Source organism: Boleophthalmus pectinirostris, unplaced genomic scaffold (genome assembly GCF_026225935.1).
Source record: "Boleophthalmus pectinirostris isolate CB_2022bp ecotype Guang Dong unplaced genomic scaffold, ASM2622593v1 HiC_scaffold_2, whole genome shotgun sequence".
Taxonomy (NCBI): domain Eukaryota; kingdom Metazoa; phylum Chordata; class Actinopteri; order Gobiiformes; family Gobiidae; genus Boleophthalmus; species Boleophthalmus pectinirostris.
Window position 1 is genome coordinate 35,307,192 of NW_026571152.1, and position 21,683 is coordinate 35,328,874.

A 21,683-nucleotide genomic window follows, 5' to 3' on the forward strand; every position below is an offset into this window, starting at 1 on the left:
TACTCGGCTCACTAATAGCAGTTTAATGGTTATACAAAATTAGGCCTGACTTGCCCTTTCTTTCTCCCTCCCGCATGTGTTTGTGTTTCACGAAACAAACCCGCAGTTGCCAGTGTCCATTATGGGACGCGTGTGGGGTAAACGCGCAGCTGAAACAGAGGAAATCCTTTTTGCATGTCAGTGAATTGTTGAGCCAAAGAAGGGGCTTCACTTTTGTTTGCAGCCTGAGTGGGAGGGGCCGGGGATGGGGTGTTCCACAGTGTCCCCTCCCACTCAGCAGCTCCCATGTGTTTGTGTGCGCGAAAGAAAGAAGAAAAGCAGCAGCCCCTTTTCCCATTCCCATGGATCGTATTACTCCCGCATCAGCCCGGAGAGTGCGCTGCTAACCACAGTGCGCCCGTCAGCCCCGTCAGCCCGCTCCTCCGCGTCTCTCCTCCGCGTCTCTCCCCGGACAGACCCGTGCGCACTCGGTACTCGTAGACCGGGCGGGCGGTGAGCATGTGGAGTCCCGGTGCATGCCCCCTCCACGTTTTCCGGCTTCAGTTCACGTTTCTTTTTGTTTGAGCGCTGCGAGCTTCAGCCGCTGGTGGCCGTGGGCAGAGCGCGGTCTCGCATCCACTCCTGCGCAGCCCGTGGAAGTGGAAGAAGGGCGAAGGGCGGATGAAAACAACTAGATTCATGTCTGGACTCTGAAAACGCACCAATAGCAGGAGATCTGACCTGATTTTTATTCCTCTACAGCGTGCGCTCTGTTTGTTTTTGCCACCATGGAGTCGGTGGAGAAGGAGTGTGGAGCGCTAGGTGGATTATTCCAGGCCATTGTGAACGACATGAAGGTAACGCACTATTTGTAATAAGTGTGCATGACTTCTAACTCACTCTTGTACTTGTATGAGTGCGGGATACACTCATAATTTTACTGCCTTTGTTTGGTCCACCGGGTCCTCCCCCACAAGAAGGACTGCTTCAGGACATATCGACAGATGAAGCGTGTTTCCTTTGTGTTATTTGCATAATGTGCAGCAGGTCGGTTTCAGATGTAATAACATTAGGCTTGAACAAGGAAAGTCTCACTAATTCACAACAGCGCCTTGTTAAAAAGCTCAAGCGTAGTTTTCAATGTTAATACAATGTGCCCTATATTAGGACACACTACCCTTGTGATTTTCTCAGTAACTCTAGTAGACCAAAGCCATTTAAAGTGACTCCATGCTGTTATTATACATTTATTACACATCAGACTGACCAGATTTCAGAGAATTCAGAGTTCAGCCAATATCCACAGTGTCAGGATGTCAAATATGATAAGTTCACCTTTCGTTTATTCATTGTTGTCCCGGATCCAAGTTAAATACAGGTGTTACTTGTTGTCACGTGGTTTTCTTAAGGAAGGTGAAAAGAAAGATCTTTATTTTAAGTAGGTCTGAAGGGCCTATCCATAGCAGGTTGTCCCTATTATGTGTCACACATTATGTTTGTTGCTGGGGGAGGGGTCAAGGCAAGGAAGTTAAACCAGGGTGGTCTGTTGTTCACTTCAACAGATGGAGAGTGTGAATGTCTTCATCAAGTGTTTAGAATCTCATTGTTTGTCACAGAGGATCTTCTTCAGTATTAAAATACAGATTTCACTGTGTCATTTAGCACCACTGTCACAAAGACTTTGTTAACCCTCAGTTACAGAATTAGTGTAATTTGGAGCCTGATGTAGTTAAACCTGTGTGACCTCAGAGTGGAGCTTTTTCATGGAGACAGAGGTATTCTGTGTATTGATAAGCTGAGCTGTTGGATGAGAGTAAAGCCCTTACTCAGCACAGTGTCCACTGTCTGAGACAGACATCTGACCTCATTCCTGTGGCTGGGCCACGCCGGCCTGTCGGACCCCCCCTCATCCCTCCTGCCCTTGGCCCCCATCGCCCCCAGAGCAGGGCTATTGTGTCTGTATGAGTGAACACAGTCACAAATGTACAGTGTAAGTGCTGATATTACATGCACCTGTTGGTTATGTAACGCAGAGATGAGGAGTCAGGAAAAGAAATCTGAGTGGGAGGTGTTGATTCAAAGAAGACCCTGTACCAGCTTCAGTCTTTAATCTGTGAATACTGATGTGTCAATTATACAACACTGACTGCACATTTGCTAGTTTATTGTTTTAATAATTACAGAGTAATAAAGTCACACATTAAATAAGTAGTAAATGACAAACACTGTGAAAAAACAACACTCCACCCTGGAAAAGCACTGAGGCATTTAAACAGACATATTCTCTGTCCTCACACAGTTGTATTTATTGTTGCTGCTACATGTGCATAAAGGAGGTGTGATCCAACAGAAATAGATCTCTCCGGGGCCCGGCTGCTCCCTCTCTCAGCTGTCTCCCCTCCTCTTTCCTCCTCTCTCCTCGTCGCCCTCGGGAGTCACAGGCCACACAGGCTAATTAGGCACCTGTTGGAGTCAAGTGCAGGCGGCTCTCTGGGAGGCTCTTTGAAAACATTTTTATAAGAAGTGATAGTCCTTAAATCACTTTGCAAGAGTCAGGAGGAGTGTAACCCAAGGCATATGGAAAAAAACTTTGAAAAACCTTGAAAAAAAACTGAATTTCATGGTGACTTAGCGTTGGTGGGATCTTCTGGCTCTGCTCCAGCACAGAGGGTCTGGCCTCTCTGTTCCGTCTGAAGGGCTATACCTCGTCCTAATAGGATTTAGGCCCCAGTGTGTTTTATGTGGGGCCTCTGATCTTATGGCTGGAGGCTGCACTGGAGATGATCCCAGGTAAATGTGATCCAGGTGATCCACAAAAACAGTCCCAGCAGAGAAGCACATGACTCTGACAGACCATGATGATACTAAAGGATTTATACTTTTTCCGAAAGGCTCAGTACTCAATTTCGGTTTCAATAACATAATAATAAAAACACTCTTAATACAGCTGAATATAATTTTCAGCATAAATTATTTGTACTTTCTTTAAAGATAACGCAAAATTGACTCTTGAGCTTTAAGTTAAGTCATTACAATGTTGTTACCTCCTCAAAAACATACCCAGAGTTGTGTTTTATTTCATTCACACATGTTTTGAGTAACCCTTTATTTTTAGTCTGTTGACATCTCCAAAGCTCCAAAGTTTTCAAGTTAACAGCTACCTTTTACCCTTTACCTTTTGTTTAGCAGAATGTGGTCATTTCAGAGAGCTGAAATTATCCAAATCATTCTAGTGAAGGTTTATAAAGTTTCAAAACACTGTGGAGCACGTCCTGTATTTCCACATGACATCACAGGGTGGAACAGAGTGTTTTCTGTTTGAGAGAAGAACTCAGCCTAAATATGCAGGGTTTGTGTGTTAAACATGAAACAAAACACAACTCCAGGTAGGTTTTTGATGAGGAAACAACATTATACATAGATCAGAAACTAGTGTAATCTGGACTCTTTAGTATTACCGTATGGACAAAATGAAGACTCCTCTCTGACCTTTTATCAAGACAAGTCATAACAACATTATGCGTGTCGACTACGTGTGTCTACTGTGTGCCTGTAGGACACGAAGCCACGCTGTTTTGAGTTATAGGTGCAAAGAAAGGACAAGTCTGGAAATGAGTTGACTAGAGGCTGTATCTTAAAGGTCCTGTATTACATAAATTTGAGCTTTAAGCCAAGTTATAATGCTGTTACCTCCTCAAAAACACACCTGGAGTTGTGTTTTGTTTCATTCGCACACGTTTGAGAAATCTTGGTTAAATATTCTGTCTAAATCTCCAAAGTTCGAAAAGGTTTGTTCCAATTTGTGATGTCATGAATTGGTAGTTTTCAAGTTAACAGCTACCTTTTACCTTTTGCTCAGAAGAAAATTGCAAAACCTGGACTGAAATAAACAAAATGATTCTACTGAAGGTCTATGGAGTTTAAAAAACATAGTGGAGCACTTCCTATATTACCACATGACATCACAAGGTGGAACAGAGTGTTTTATGTTTGAGAGAAGAACTAAATATGCAGGATTTGTGTGTTAAACGTGTGAATAAACCAAAACAAGACTAAAAATTATATGCATTTGAAAACAAATCAGAAAATAGTGTCATATCGGTCTTTTAAACAGAATTCCATGTTTACTAATTCACTTTTTTTCCTTTTCTTGTTTCTTTTTCAGAGCTCGTATCCAGTTTGGGAAGACTTCAGTGCCAAGGCTACAAAACTACACTCTCAACTTAGGTAAAACTCACAAAACTGCACATTTCTTATATTCTTCCTCTTTATTATTTCTTATATTGTGACACTACTTACACAAATATACACCCGACTAATATTTTTTTTATTTTGTTCATTAGGACTACAATCCTGGCAGCCGTGGCCTTCTTAGATGCTTTTCAGAAAGTTGCAGACATGGCTACCAACTCCAGAGGTAAGTCGAAGTCACTCCCTCACTAAAGCCTCACTCAGTCACATTTCCATTTGTAATGAAGTGATTATGACTTCGTGAGGCGTAACACTTGCCCCTCCTCTTCCATGAATCATTGGCGTCGTACTCGGTGCACTGTATCGAGAGTATTGATATTGCAGTGACATCATGCAGGGGGAGGTCTGCGTGTATCTTTAATGGTGTAATGTTTAGGGGTTACCATGGTGACACAATGCATACATTAGTGAATGCAGTCAGAAAAATATTAAAATAGAAAGAAAAAACACACACGAAAAAAGCACAAAATGGAATTAGACAAGAGCCTGTGATCAATACGAGCGTTCTTGGTCTTGTTTAGGAGTTTGAGTTTCAACAAAAAGCTGAGATTGACTTTATCACAACAGAAATCTACATTTTATAGTAGTTTCATAGTAATTTTAGCTGCCCACATCTGTATTAACTGTGACTGATATTTTGTGATGTCACCTGAAACCCAACAATAGGCTGGTTTTGATGTGTGGAAAAAAAAAAAATCACTTTGTTATTGTTTAAAGGTGCACTGTGTAACTTTTCTGGTAAAGGCTCCTCCACCTGCTTGACTCCATGTTGTATTTTACATGGAGACTAAATCTGTGGAGAAGTGGGCCCGCTCATGGTAATAATGTCTGTCTTTGTGGTTGTTTTGAGAAATAAAAAACACCTGTAACTGAATAAATACGAGATATATTTTAATGCTATACTGTGGAACATCCCAGGCAACGCAATGGCATCACCATGGCACAAGCAGACGGTTTACCTCCACCAGAAAAGTTACACAATGCACATTTAACAGTTTCTTGAAAAGTCAACTACTGGTATGAAGATTAATATGAAAACTTTAGTCATTAAACACAAAGTGATTTCTTTGGACATGATCATAACTGTGCAGGTTTTGGTATCTGAATGAATAGAGCATTTGTACAATGTTTTGTAAATGTGTAATATTTGTACTTGATTTAATACTTTATATAAATATCCATAGTTAACCTGCAAACAGCTGCGTTCCAAATACGAAGTGAGCATGCGTGCGCTTCAGGCTCCACTGACTTTGGATCTATTTTTAAAAATTAGATTTCACTAATGATACTAGATCAAATGAGCATCTTTAGTAGTTGATAGTAGTTTCAGTATTTGGGTATTTGTTTCACTGGCATTGTTTTAGCTAATGGCTCACTTCAATTCAGCAGATTTTTGATACTCTGCATTGACATCACACTGGTGGTGTTCTACATGTATCTCTGTGGTGGAATATTTAGCAGTTCCCATAGAAACGCAATGCACACGTTAGCAAACACAGCCAAAAATGTTTGAATGTAACAACATGGCTGTAAAATGCAAAAAAAAAAAACCAAAAAACATTATATTTACATATGCATATTTGTAATATTTGTAACTTGGCCCTAATTTCACTCTGTTCTTTCATCTTAGCTCAGTTGTTCTTAGATGTCTCAAGTAGGTTTGGCTCAAAGCTCAAGGCAGTGAAAATCTGCTCTTATTGTTTGTCGGGGCTTAATGAGGCCTGTGATCTGCTTTGTCACCCTGTAGTGACCGCAGACAGACGGACGCAGAGGCTGCTTATTCTCACAGATTTTCCTTGGAGTAAGTTCACGGCAGAGCTCAGTATGTAGGTCAGAAGAGCCCAGTAACACGCGAGGCCGAGGAGGCATGTGCGCACACAAACAGTGAGAGGGTGACAGCTGGTGCCGGACACCTGACCTCCGCAGGTCACATGACCCCCTGCAGGTCACATGACAACATGCCCTCAGTGTGTTTGCACTGAGTTTGCACCGGCAGATTTAGCCCCATTCACTGCTTTTTTACTGCGTTCACCTCATAAGCCCGGCTGTGGTTCAGAAACACATTATTTGATTACTACATGATTACTACTGCTACTACTAATACTACTACTATTTACTACATAACACATACATAACACAAAATATCCAAAGACCCTTTACATGGGGAAGTAAACGTACAATGACTCAAGAAATACTCAAGAAAATGCTTAATAAACCCCAAATAATAATTGATACTTTGCAGCGACATCACACTAGGGGTGTTCTACATATAGGCTTATGTCTATGGCAGAATCTTAAGCAGTTTGCAGTGATACATTGCATACATTTGTGAACACAGCCTGGTTTTTACATTTTTACAAAACCCAAGAAAAAAAAAGACTTACAGTGATTGAAAACTGTTGGCAGATGCTAGTAGTTCTAAGAGATTTGTTTAATTGCACAAATCACCTCACTATTCAAACTTTTAGTCAAATCTTTATGGTTAGATTGAGTTAAAATAAAGCTCAGATTCAAGTCTCAACACAACCTCAGACGGAGCAGTGACTACAGTTAGCTTTAACCCCGGGGAATATAGATAACACCACCTGCAAACTCTCAATACACTTTTTAATGTTACCGTGTTGTTTTATACTAATTTTACTTCTACTAAAACCACTTGGGAAAGGTCCAAAATTGTCCTACTTATGTAATATTTTTAGTATCAATAGTAGTTTGGCTTCAGTGATATTTTATAAGCATTTGTGTATCATTTTTAAATACCACTGACTCTAGTTTTTGAAGGTAAAAGGTGGACTCAGGTCAGACGCTCTCACCCCAGGTTCAGGCCATGGCAGAACACATCAAAGAAACAGGCTGGGGTTGGAGGCGGAGCAGCAGTTTCTAGTTAAATCTGAGAGGCATGAGAAGGGGATGAGAGAGGACACAGAATGAGTTTTACTTCAATAAATGTTTAAAATCCCTAGAAGTGTGTCACTGGTACACGCTCGCTCAGTCCTCTGTCCTCATGCGCTGACACTCACTTCAGGATTAATGTTCTCGGAGGTTTTATTAGTGAAACATCTGCTGAATCAGAAAGAGGCAGTCTGTTCTTTTGATAAAATGTTAAAGGTCCTATGTTACGCAAAATGGACTCTTATTAGATTTAAGCCATGTTATAATGCTGTTACCTCATCAAAAACAAACCTGGAGTTGTGTTTTGTTTCATTTAAACATGTTTGAGTAACACTTTATTAGTCTTTCTGCATCTACAAAGCTCAAAACGCTCTTTATTCAGAGATTGACAGTTCCTGGACTGAAATCATCCGAATGATTCTGGTGGAGGTGGTGGTATTTATTCTAAGAGAAGCCAAACTCAGCCTAAATATGAAGGATTTGTGTGTAAAAAGTTTCGCTAAATGTAACTTTCTAGTGGAGGATCTGCCACCTGTTTGTCTTCATGGAAATGTTATTACTTTGTCTAAAACAGGCATGTCACACTCAAATTCACCAAAATTAAAAACTGAGACTAAGTTTTGGGCCAAACTAAATATTTATTGAAAAATTTCAACAACATCTGCATGTTTTCTCTTCTTTCAAGATATGCAAAGTTAAACCTTTTCTTCTTAAAATAAATGTTTAATAATAGTTTTGCTTAACATTCTGAAAAATAAAAATCATCCTGTTCAGACATTTGAAAACATAAAAGGAAATGTTCAGAAAAGTTTCTCTGAGTTCTAAATGCATCAAAGAGAATTTTGTTTGGTCCTAAAATAAACATGGCTGGGTTCTATAAAATGTCCACAAAGGCCTAATGTATCAAGTATGATACATTTTTTATTTATAAAATGGTAAAAATGATCATTATTATTATTTTTTATTTACAGTCTGTTGAAAGGTCCAATAAAGAGTTAAATATCAAAGAAAGTCTATTATGTGTCAGGATTTATAGAGTTTAACACTGAATCCAAAACATGCATGAATATAAAGTAATAACAAATATTTAATTAAATAAATAATGTCTCTATAGTCTATCTGTAGCCGGCGGGACAGCTCTAATACATATTTGATATGATCTTATGGGCAAAATATAATTATATAGTGGGCCTAATTTGGTTCCTGGGCCTGAGTTTGACATGTCTGGTCTAGAACATCCCAGAGTATGGCATTAACCTTATCTATTTCCATGGAGACAAGTCTGCGATGCCTCCTGGCCAAGTTACAAGTCAGATCTGTGGGAATGCATGCATTTTTTGAGCATTAAAACCTTTGTAATTGAATAAATGGAGACATAGATGAGTTCAATGACATACTGTGAAGCAGAGTAGTCATATCTCCTTTGACCCCCACCAGAAAAGTTACACAGTGCATCTTGAAAAAAAAACACAGCTCCAGGTTTATTTGTGATAAGGAAACAACATTACAGCATAGACGAGAAAATAGTGCAACACGGTCCCTTTAAGATTTAAAAGGGTAAAGATAAATTACTTTTGACGTTCGATCTGAAGTCTCAAATCCAATGCAGTTCATTTGCAAGAATGGTTGTCAATATTTGATGAAGCTGACATATGCTGGACTGAAGCGTGACCTCTGACCTCTCCGCCCACTGCTCAATTCACATACTTATTCATTTGTGACAAGTTCACTAGAGCCAAAAAAGTAATTTATCTAAAAATGCTGACTCTTAAAGTATTTTCTGATCTATGTTATAATGTTTCCTCATCACAAACAGACCTGGAGTTGTGTTTTGTTTCATTTACACATGTTTAGACTGAGTTTTTCACTCTCTTCCACCTTGTGACGTCATGTGGCGATACAGGAAGTGCTCCATTGTGTTTTTAAACTCCGTACACCTTCACTAGAATCATTTGGATAATTTCAGCTCTGGAATTGCCCATCTCTACTGAGCACAAGGTAAAAGGAGCTGTTAACTTGAAAACATACCTAGTACATGACATTATAAGAGGATTTTGACCTTTGGAGGTGCAGACAGACTAAACGGTTTCTCAAATATCTGTGAATGAAACAAAACACTCCAAAAAAACTCCAAGTCATGTGGAAATACATTAAGTGCTCCTCTTCATCATCTTCACTAAAATCAGTATAATATAATATAAATTTAGCCTCAGAATTCCAATCCCTACTAAAGAAAAGGCAGCTGCTAACTTGAAAACTAACACGTCATGACATCAGAAGGTGGACCAGAGCATTTTGAGCTTTGGAGTTGTAGACAGACTAATAATAAAAGCACTCAGGCATGTGTGAATGAAACAAAACACAACTCCAGGTCTGTTTTTAATGAGATAACAACATTATAACATCATTTAAAGCTCACAAGAGTAAATTATGAAGAATATAGGACCTTTAACCTTTTATATTACCCTTAAGTAAACAGATGATTTGAGAAACTATAACCTTGTGTTATCCTCAGCAGAGTGTAGACATATGAGTTGGCTGCTTTACAGGGGGTATTCTCGTCACCCCAGGTCCCCCTTTGTGTGCACAGATGAGCTGCAGCTGCCGGCACAGCTGGAGGCTCCATCATATTCTCTCTGTGGTGCTTTAATCTTCCTCTACAGTCACTTTCTCTTCTTACTTTTACTCAAGTCCCTACAGAGTAAAGCTGAATCTGCCTTCTCTGTTTTGTTCCCTGAAACTTAAAGGTGCATCGTGTAACTTTTCTGGTGTGGTATGGTGTTAAACATGTCCATTTTGTATTGACTCAATAACATGGGTTTTTATTGACTTAAAACTTGCATTCTTACTGTGCGTGCGCTCGCCTCTCCACAGATCTGACACAACCTGGCCCTATGGCGTCACCTGCCGTCACTGTAGAAATAAATAAGTGTAATAAATACCCTATTTTTCTAACGAAAAGTCGCACTTTTTTCATGGTTTGGGTGGTCGTGCGACTTATACTCCGGTGCGACTTGTATATTAAAATTTTCACACTGACAGCCGCGAGAGGCTCTAGTCTTGTGTGTCAGTATCTAGTACTACTACTTACTCCTGTACCACTGTCACCTCACTCTACTGAGCATGTCTCCTGTAGAAAAAGCCGCTGTCTTGCTGCAAATAGTGAAATATTCAGCCGAAAACATTTGGAGTGAGCAAGAAACTTGTGTGGGACTAGCGGAAAGCTGGGATGGAGAACACAGTTTCACTGGAACTGGGAGGGTGCAACATGTAACTTCCCTGGAAGTCATTGAATGGATCGACAAAGCCTGAACTTCAATGACAACCGTAACCGTACAACACAACCGTATTCAGAAAGGCTGGAATAATTCTTACTGGAACTGATGCTGAGTCTGCCAACAGCTAAGCGGCACTCCGTTTACCTCATAGATGTGTGGTTTACCTCCAGTGGTTGTGCAGAAGTGACACGAAGGATGAAGAATTCAATGGATTTAGTGATTTGGAGTGAGATTGTGACTTTGGTAAACATATGTTATGTTGTTTCTGTTGTAATTATCTGAATAACTGTTAATATGTTACATTAACATATTAACACCTATTGTTCTCTATTCTGTTATTATTACTATAACTTGCCTTTCAAGATGAAATGTCAGTTCCTGGTCTCTGATTTTATCAAATAAATTTCCCCAAAAAGTGTAACTTATAGTCCGGTGCGACTTTTATGTTTTTTTTCTTCTTCATTGTGCATTTTTTGGCTGCTGTGACTTATACTCAGGAGCAACTTATAGTCCGGAAAATATGGTAAGTGTAATGCCATACTGTGCAACATTCCAGGCAACATCTCAATAGAGAGAAGCTGGTGATTGATCCTCTAACAGAAAAGTTACACAGTGCACCTTCAAGACTACAATTCCAGTGGTGGTTTAGTCATGTCTTTTACTGGAAGGATTTTATATACACTTAAATCATTCCAGCTACTTGTGTCTAGCTCTGAATGTGGATGTGCTACACTGGCCTCATCTTCCTCGTCTGCCTTACTGCCCTGTGTCCGTTTTTAGTTTATGGTGCTGGTGGCGTCAGCGTCTGTGTTTTATGTAGCAGCTGGAGCAGTGGCTTTACGCCCGTTTGGCTGTGCGTCTGACACCACTGTTTCTCTGAACCTCGGGCTGATGATGGATTTCTGTCCAAAGGCATGTCTGCTTCTGCTGACATCTGAGTGCAGTATAACTTTATTAATATACATTTAGAGAACACTTCGTAAATGCAGTTTAGCACGGCTTGTTTGAACAGGCGATGCTATATATAACCCTATTCGATAAGGATGTGACAATAACCGAAATATCGTGATATCGTATCGTCAGAGTTCTCACAATAATATCATGGACCATCATAAAATATCAAATTACAAGTTTCTTTGCTTAAATTAAGAGTTATGGTGCAGCAATAGCTAAAAAAAAAGACAGACTACAAGAAGAAATAACAGTTCTTCTTTGGATTAAGTCTTGTCAAGGCATTTTAAGAGGAAAAAGTAGCATATTAACAGTTTTGTTATCCTACACAGCATATCGCAATAAATATCATACCATGAGATGTATATCGTGAAAATATCGTACTGAAAGATTTGGATATTGTTACATCTGGAATCGTGAGCAAATATCGCAATAAATATCGTACCGTGAGGTTCATACCGTGACGATATCTCATCATGAGACTTGGATATCGTTACACCCCTACTATTCGATAAAATGAATACAAAATTTTGAGACATCTATCAATAAATTATTATCAGCGAGTTAAAGGAAAACAATTGGACTTACTTACTTTTTTTTTTTTTTTTTTTTAAGACAACCACCCGGGTACCAACGCTGGCTTCAAAAAGTGAAATAAGTTCAGTTGTTTTCGTTGATAATATCCAATAAACTGTACCTAAATATATGCTTTTCGGTAGTGCTGTTTTGTTTTGGAAGTAGTAGTGAAGGTTTGAGTGTAGTAAAACTGCCCACCATGTTTTAGGAGACTTTTATAACATGGCTGTTTGTTTGGATTTGGTTTCTGTTTGGTTCAGTTCATTGATTCCATTTTTGGAGCTCGGAGCTCAAAGGGCACTGGTTCAGAGCTAACGGCCCATGAGGATATAGGATATGGCCTCTATATATTTTACAGGGAGGTGATTGGGCCTCTATATTTTACAGGGTGGTGGTTGGTCAAAATGGGGGTTGCGGTTGTAGTGGGATTTCCACACAGCTCTGACTATCCAGGCTAGTCTGCACAGGCGTTTAGCTAATCCTCTTAGCCCCACTCTGTGACACAGACGAGAGTTCTCTTTCCAGCCCAAAACTGCCGTCATCTCTAAGAATGTACATTATGGGATAACTGGTTTTCATGTATCTTTAAAGCTCTCCTTTAGCCTTTCTTGGACGGCTCGGTGAAGCGTCACAAGTGTCAATAACCGTGAGCATATTCAGAGGCTCTTCCTGTAAGCCTGCCCTCTCCTTTCTTTGTGCCAGTGGAGGAGCTGAGGTATGCCAGTAGATCAGTGTGTCAGCAGTAATCAGCTTGGCCACTGTGGCTCTGGCAGATGGAGCGATATCCCTGCCCCTCCATCTGGACTCACGAAGAGCGGCATCGGCCTGGTGCACTGAGATCAGGGATTACTTTGTGTTACAGCTCCAGCTCTAGCCTCTGCCGCTTTAATGGACATGTGGAGTAATGAGAGTGTGTCATGTGACCCTGTGACAGCCATCAGCCCGGGTGTTTTATGTGTAAGCCTGAGACGAGCTACAAGGAGGTTACACGCTGAAATAAGCTTATTGATAATGTAAGGATTAAATATACCATTGGTCTAAAGAGTTCACAGCTTTACATTATGCAGAACATTGTGTTTATGTCTACACAAAATGTTTCAGAAGCAACACGCCGTATGTTCGACCTCCAGATTTATGACCCTTTTTATTGACCAGATTTCAGAGCTGCAGAGACGGCTCCTTCTCCTTTTCATTTTACCATCGTTTCAGTCCTCGGCCTGGTTCCCCCACAAATCACCGTTTTCCAGCGATTCCAGCGACCCGGTCTATCAGGCCAAAGTGAAGCGGCTGGAGCGGCGGCATAATGGAGGGAAAACAAGTTTCTTTGGATTTGGATGGATTTTCTTGGGAATACCAGAGTTAAGAAGACAAACACGGGAGTCGAGTGAAGAACAGTGTGTACAGGCCAATCCTGAACATGAACTCTGAGTGGAGGAGGGAGGGGAGGGGAGGGAGGATGGAGCGAGGAGGCAGGGAAGGAGGGAGGGAGGAAGAGGAGGGGGGGGAGGGGAAGAGACACGAGAAAAACACGGACCCCTGTAAAGGAATGTAGGGAGGACATTAGAAGGGCATAAGTAAGGGATACGTGCTCAGGTCATCGGAGAGGACCTGATTGAAAACAGTAGCAGTGTTTTTGAAGTTTGGTCTTTAAATGCAAATGAAAATACCCACTTGAGATCGGTGAATTACTCAAAAAGGTATTACAGACGTTAAAGGGCCCATATTACGCTATATTCTGATCCAATTTATCCTTTTTCTTCATCACAAACATACCCAGAGTTGTGTTTTGTTTCATTCACACATGTTTAACACACAATTCCTGCGTATTTAAGCTGAGTTCTTCCCGCAAATAGAACAACACCACCTTTGTTATGTCATGTGGTAATACAGGAAGTGCTCCATTGTGTTTTTAAACTGCATACACCTTCACTAGAATCATTTTGATAATTTCAGCCCTGGAGTTTCAATCCTCTACTGAACTAAAGGTAAAAAGTAGCTGACATCACTAGGTGGAATAGAGCTTTTTGAGGTTTGGAGATGTAGACGGACTAAAAAGGCAGGGTTACTCAGATGTGTGAATGAAACAAAACACAACTCCATGTATGTTTTTGAGGGGGTAACAGCGTCATAACGTGACTTAGAGTTAATAATAGTCAATTTTGAGTATTTTAAGAGTACTTGAGTTAAGGACTTTGTGGTTTGACTGGAATACATTTGTGCTAAACATTCTTGTAAGTACTTAAGATCTACACTTATAAACTGCACAAATGTGAAAGGACTAAAGTTAACCACAAAATTGCAGAATATCTCTTGTTACTGAAAGATTACATTGTTTCCAAAGTTTTAGTTTTTAATTAATTGGTTCTTTTTGCAACTTTTTGGTAGTTTTAGTTCTTATTTTGGTTCCTTTTTTGTAGACATATTCTAATTTTGCACATATTCAAATCAATTGTGATAATATCTTGTAGATGTCACAGTATATCACCCATATCAACCTGCAGGGCACTTGTTAACCAAAGCCCAAAAGAAGGGTTAGGGTTAGTTTCATCGTTTCAATATCACTCTGGTGGCAAGTTCAGTATCAGTGATTTTTCAAAAGTTCCATATCTTTTATTGTAGTGAGATGTGTGTGCTGTCCAGGGCCCCAGAGTTTTAGGGGCCCAGAACTGAACCCTCTTTCTATTAATGTATATTAGAGGGGGGGTCCATGTGAGACTTCTTGCGCAGGGCCCCCAGATTTCTCATTCCGGTGGTTTATACCCAGGGCCCAGAGTTTCTGTTACGCCCCTGCCTACATGAGCTGTTTTAGTAATAGCACTGTATACCCCCTCTGCTCTTGAAACAACTTCAAGTATTTACACTTTTGCAAATTGCTGCTTTTGCTGCTACAGACCACTATTATTACTGATTTTAACTGCTGCTGCTGCCAGTACACCGAGATTTACTGTAAAACACTATAAATCTGGACAAGAATTTTTGTTTTTTACCTTTAAAATGTACTTAAAGGTTAAGGTTAAGCAAAATTCAATCCTGTAACCTTTTAGTCATGTTAGAATATCATCAAAAACAAACCTGGAGTTGTGTTTTGTTTCATTCTCACGTTTGAGTAACTCTTTATTATCTCAACATAATCTATTCCACCTTGTGATGTCATGATGCGGTAATTTTCAAGTCTACTGTTTACCTTTCGTTCAGTAGAGATTGGCAATTCCAGGGCCGAAGTCATTCAAATGATTCTAGTGAAGGAGTATGCAGGATATGTGTGTTAAACATGTGTGAATGAAACAAAACACAACTCCAGGTATGTTTTTAATGAGGAAACATTATAACATAGATCAGAAAATAGCGTAATATGGGCCCAGTTTCCCTAGAGATATCACTGGTTATTATTTATCTTTAAATGTATTAATCTCAGTTATCCTGATTATCTCAAAGAGTATTTAATTCCATTCAGATCCCCTTACAGTTTACGTCACACAGATCTGATATTTTTTGTTGTCCCAAGAGTAAAAAACAAACAAACAGGAAAGCATTCATTCAGTATTTACATGGAACAATCTTCCCTCATCGATTCTCACATTAATTTCTGTCACTTTATTTAAAAATGCTTTGGGTCAATATTTACATATCCCCTGCAATTGTTTTTGATCATTTTGTTGAATTTTCTTGTTTAACTTATTGTATTTTGTGGCTATATTTGAACTCTGTCTTAGTTTTTGTTCAGATTTGGTTTATTATTTGTCTAACAGTCAAGCATGAATGAGTGTGTGCGTGGTTGTGTTGATTTTGTTGTTTTGATGTTTATTTTAATTTATGGAGCTGTACTGTACTGTCTGCTCTACTGCATCTGTCTTTTGTTGTTGTAACTATGAGGACCCACTCGAAAACAACATGGCGAAACCTCTCAAGGGGCTAATCCTCCAAATATATAAACTCAATTCAATTCAGATATATACCCAGTACAGTTAGGACCAAAAATACTAGATCCTGCTTTTTTTTTTAGGAGAGTAGGTTTCGCCGTTTTACAAGACCCCTTGCCAAGAGCCTGTTACCGCTGCAGAATCACAAGAGGAGGCGGAGCTGTGAAGTTCTTTGTGAGCAGGAGCAGGGGTGTCGTCAGCATTGTTGGCCTGATTGTGTGCAAATGAGAGGAGATGTTAGGAGCAGATGTTTGGGAGCAGACAGATCAGGAACCTGTTTGAAAGGGTGAATTGCTACAGTCTAAACCTGTATCTGTCTAGGGCTGCCGTTGCAACTTTTAACATCTGTTTTTTTTTCCTCTGGAGCAGTCCCCCCCAGTGTGTTCAGCAGTTTTTCCATTTCTTTCCTGTTGTCTCGTACTTAGGTCTGTCACAGTAATTACTACATCAACTTATCATTCTGCAAGTGATAGATGGAGCTTTAATGGAACTCAGCAGTGACAGTCCGCTCTGCTCTGGTGCTGGGAGTACATTTTTCCATTCAGTCTTCCTATAGACTCCAAGAAAATGTTCAAATGTTAAAAGTTCAAATACATTGCAGAGCTTACACAGCTAATATCTATAATGCAGTTGCTTTAACTCCATAAAGCAGATATAAAATGCAGGATTCAGGAATATTTGAATAACTTTGCAGACCATAACATTTTAGAAACAGATTTTAAGGGCCCATATTATGCTTTATATATCACATACCATATAATATACCATATATATACCATATAACACGCAAATCCTGCAAATGTAGGCTGAAAACATGTGTGATGTCATGTGGCATTACAGTATGTGCTCTAGGACTGGGTATCATTCAGAACTTGCCGATACGATACATATCTCGATACAGTGATCTTATGATTCAGTACGATTCAATACAGTATATTTCAATTTGATTCGATACTGTTCAGTAAAAAATAAAGTCTAAATCATGACTGTGAAACTAAACATTTTTGTTAAACCACTTCTTGTGCAAAGTTAATATGAAACACGCACATTTTAATCAGCAAAACGGTGAACATGCCAAATGTGTCGCATAAACAAGTTTCCTTCCTCTGAACAAGCAACAAAACTGTAGAGCTGTAAGAAAATACTTTAGTAAAACATACCAAAAAAATACTCTTGGCGATATATCGATACAGCAGCCCATGATATTGAGACTGTATCATCACATTAAACGATATTGTTTTTTTAAACTCCATTTCAATCCTGGAATTGCAAATCTCAACTGAGCTAAAAGTAAAATGTAGCTGATAACTTGAAATCACAAGGTGGAACAGAGAATTTTGAGTTTTGGAAATGTAGACAGACTAATAACAAAAGGTTACTCATGTGTGAATGAAACAAAACACAACTCCAGATATGTTTTTGATGAGGTAACAAAGCTTTTTCTAGGTATTTTTGAGCAGTAAAACCACCTGTAATTGAATAAATGTAAGGTTGAACTGTTTAATATCATATTACGGAACATTCCAGGCAAAGCAATGACATATCATAGAAACAAGAAGGTGATGTACCGCCAACCAAGTTACACACTGCGCCTTTAAGTACAAATTTTAGGTACGTGTACATTAATTAAGGGTGCACTAAGTACCTTTAAGTGAAGTACACATACTTACTTAAACTTTTTGGTTTGGGGTTGGTCACCTGCTTTTTTCTATGGAGATGTCATTGCTCTGCCTGGAATTAGGGGTGTGCAAAAATATTAAAATATCAATATATCGTATTGTAATGTGATGATACAGTATCAATATCATGGGCTGCTGTATCGATATATCACCAAGAGTATTTTTTAGTATATTTTACTCAGTTATTTTTATTTTGTTACAGTGCTTCAGTTTTTGTTGCTTGTTTGGAGAAAGGAAACTCATTTATGCGACACATTTGACATTTTCACTGTTTTGATTATTAAAATGTTTGTGTTTCATATGAACTTTGCACAAGAAATGGTTTAACAAAGACTTTTTGTATCACAGCCATGAATTAGGCTTTATTTTTGCTGAACTGCATCAAATCGATTTGAAATATATCGAATCGAAAGTGCACTTAATCAAGATATGTGTCGTATCGTGGCCTATGTATCGAGGTATGTATCGTATCGGCAGCTTCTTAATGATACCCGGCTCTAGTAACAACATTATAACATGGCTTAAAGCTCACAAGAGTCCATTGTGCGTAATATAGAACCATTGATGCTTAGAAGAGTTTTAGTTTTTCTTCAGTGCTATTTCAAACTTCTTATTTTCCCATTTCATCCTTGTTGTCTTGAACTTTATGCTCTCTGTCTTGTCCGTAATGAAAGGCACATCTGGACACAGGGTTTATTTTTAGCAGCAGGAAGCCTCTCCAGCAGTAAATATCTCTTCCGTCAAGTTCTCCTCCTCCTCCTCCTCTGGCCCCAGTCTAATGCACTCCAGAAGCTGTTTACACCATCTATGGGGGCGACTGACTGCAGGGCTATGGGGTGAGACGGTGTGTTCGTGTACAGTTGAACCAGACAACAATAGGATCAGTGTGCGTGTGTCTGTGTGTCTGTGTGTGTGTGTGTGATTGTGCGTGTGTGTGTGTGTGGGTGTGCTGTATAAGACAATTGATCCCGGGCTGCTTCCTCTGCCTTTCATTAGTTTTGTTGTTGGTCAGAGGAGACTATTCTTTGGGCAGGAAGTGACACAATGCTGTTGCGATTTCGAGCACATGGAGGAAAACAATGCACACGAACATACAAAGCTGACCCCGTTTATTAGGTATTTACATTTAGTGTAAGTAGAGACATTCCTATGGAGTTTGTGTTGAAGTCTGTATAAACGAGTTGCAAGTGTTGTGTAAGCTTCTGTTCTTCTCTTTTCATTCATTCATTATATTTTAATTGAGCTCTTTGTTACACAGTGTATTGTAAAGAAAACACTACAATAGTAACTAACATACTATAAAAGGTGTGTCCTGAAAAGCGCTATGGAAGTTTTATGTATTTTAAGCACCTCAAAGCGTCATTGTAAGCACCTGCAGTCTGTGCAAACTGGCTTTTTGTAATTATTATTATTAAAAGGAGTAGGTAGTTGCAAAAGTTTATGTGAGCCTACATCCTTTTTCATGTAACAGTGGCAAAAAACAGCTGTTACATCCAAGACCACACAAAAAAGAACACAAAAAGTCACATTCAATACCCAAGTTTGGTTACAACTAGTGGAAGAAGAAATAATCAATTTCAGAAGCAAAAACACTGTCGGATATGTAAATTTGTTTGTAATATTTGTTGTTTCATTGTCTTACTAGGGCTGGATATCCTTATTAAGCTGATGATACGATACAAAAGCCACAATACGATACATATTTGATTCGATACGATATATTTCAGATCAATTCGATGCAGTTCAATAAAAAATAAAGGCTAAAAAATGATGGCTGTGATACTAAAAGTCTTTGTTAAACCACTTTTTGTGCAAAGTTCATATGAAACACAAACATTTTAATTATCAGAACAGTGAAAATGTCAAATGTGTCGCATAAATGAGTTTCCTTCCTCTGAACAAGCAACAAAACTGTAGCACTGTAACAAAATAATTCAGAAAAATATACAAAAAAATACTCTTGGTGATATATCGATACAGCAGCTCATGATATCGATACTGTATCATCACATTAAATACAATATATACAAGATACAATATATTGAAATTTTGATGACATCTCCATATAAAACAAGCAGGTGATGGACCCAAACAAAAAGTTACCTAGTATTAGTAGTAGTATAGTTATTTCAATATTTTTGCACACCCCTATGTCTCACCCATACCCAGGCTCATACACAAATACTGTATACATAGTGTGTGTACCTGTTGTGAATGTGTGTATGTTTGTGTAGTTTAGTTTAGTCTTTATTTGACAGGACAATGTACAGACATTAAAGTTTTTCTATGTAACTTATAGGTTGTTGGTCTGTCACCTGCTTGTTTCTATAGATCATGTCACTGCTGTGCCTGAAATGTTCCACAATATGACATTAAACAGCTCTACCCTACCTTATTTAGTCAATTACAGTTGGTTTTATAGGTCAAAAATACCTAGAAAAACATACATCTTGACTGTGAGCGGGGTCGCCTCTCCACAGATCTGACCTGTAACTTGGCCTGGTTTGGTCTTTATAAAGTTAGAAAGGTTTAATGCCATACTGTGAAACATTCCAGACAAAGCAATAACATCTCTCCTTGATGGACTCTCCACGAAAAAAAGTTAGACAATGAAACTTTAAACAAACAAGCACAAACAAAACTTAACCTGAAATGTTCCGCGCACGATTATAGCTAAATTGGTTTTCGATTTACAGAATAAATTACGGTATTCAATGTAATTATAGTTAACAAATAGAACAATTCACACTGGCTACTCTAACACACACACACACACACACACACACACACACGCTCTTACTGCAGTACTTCTACAGATCTGCACTTCTTGGCCTACAATTTAAGATTTTTTGATTACTGCTTTCGTTATCAGTAAATATTATCTCTATGCGTCTCTTTTCAAAGCTAGAATTAGTCAGAAATAATTGTAATTCTGGTGGTATCGTTGGCCAAGATGCAGCTTTCAAATTGAAATCTTTTGCAATTATTATTATAGCACCACACTATAATTTTCAGGGCCGAGGTGAAGTAGTGACTTGGTTTTTAATTGGAAATCAAATTTTAAAAGTCAGTCTCTTGGTGAAAACCTTTCATTTCTTTCTCGGATATTATATTGGGATGTGTGATCTACTGTGTCCAAACAATATCCCTCGTGGATCAATAAAGTTTGTCTCAAGTTGTACTCATATACCTCCCTTAACAACTATGGGCAAGTAAAGGGCCCATTTTACTTGATTTTCTGATGTTATAATGTTGTTTCCTCATCAAAAACAGACCTGGAGTTGTGTTTTGTTTCATTCACAGATGTTAAACGCACAAACCCTGCATATTTAGATGACTGAAGTCCCATCCACACTAGTACGTATTCAAGTTGTTTTCGTTGTGGATGCAGTCTTCGTCCAGACTAATCTGATGGAAAACGGCTCCAGAGATGGAACGATCTGGTGCCGCCAGCTCCCACGAATTCATCTGAGTACAGATCTGACCCGGCACTGTGTGGATGCCTGAAAATGTGACGTAGGAGCTCTAGTTGCTGTCCTGATCGGAACACGTCACTGTGACTTGTGTCTTCCTGATTTGCTAGGTTCGTGACATCGGTCATGTGACATTATGTGACGTGGAAAACAGTTTAAACAAACCATAGACCAGGGTTCTCCAACCTGTAGCTCAGGAGCTACCAGTAGCTCTCCACTCCCTTCCAAGTGGCTCGCCAAGGGATTTCAGAATTACATTTACTGTGCTGAATAAGTAAAATTTGATGAATGAAATGCCTTTTACGATTGTATCATTTTGATTCCTAACTTTGTGCACTAATAAATGGATAATGGTTTATGTTTAATAGGCAATTAACAACTAACTGTATCTCATCTAAGGCTCGCCATGGCTCTTATATATGCTTAATTTCTTGTGATCACTAAAACTAGTAGCTCTTTGGCATTTTCGTTTTCTAAAAGTAGCTCACCGGAGAAAAAAGGTTGGAGACTCCTGCCATAGACAAATGAGAAACAGCGTAGCTAGAACTACTTGCTAGTAGACCTGCTAGGTCATCGGTCCACGAATAGACTGTTTTGACGCTTGCTGCTGCTGCTGCACCTTCATACACGGTGCTCCACTACCTTGTTTTTAGTGCCCACGTGACGTCGTGACATCATGACGCC

The 21,683-nt window shown here is 39.1% G+C and overlaps 1 protein-coding gene across 2 annotated transcripts in view; it reads left to right on the forward strand.

The window, feature by feature from the left end:
- Positions 1 to 296: 296 nt before the first annotated feature.
- The window catches only part of mtss1la (MTSS I-BAR domain containing 2a), a 60,530-nt gene continuing 39,143 nt past the window's right edge, over positions 297 to 21,683 (forward strand). For both annotated transcript variants that reach the window (XM_020931092.2, XM_020931093.2), the window contains exons 1-3: positions 297 to 836; positions 4,145 to 4,206; positions 4,323 to 4,396. In XM_020931092.2, the coding sequence (XP_020786751.1) occupies positions 768 to 836; positions 4,145 to 4,206; positions 4,323 to 4,396 (205 nt within the window). In that variant the 5' untranslated portion in view covers positions 297 to 767. The remainder of the gene's footprint in view (positions 837 to 4,144; positions 4,207 to 4,322; positions 4,397 to 21,683) is intronic.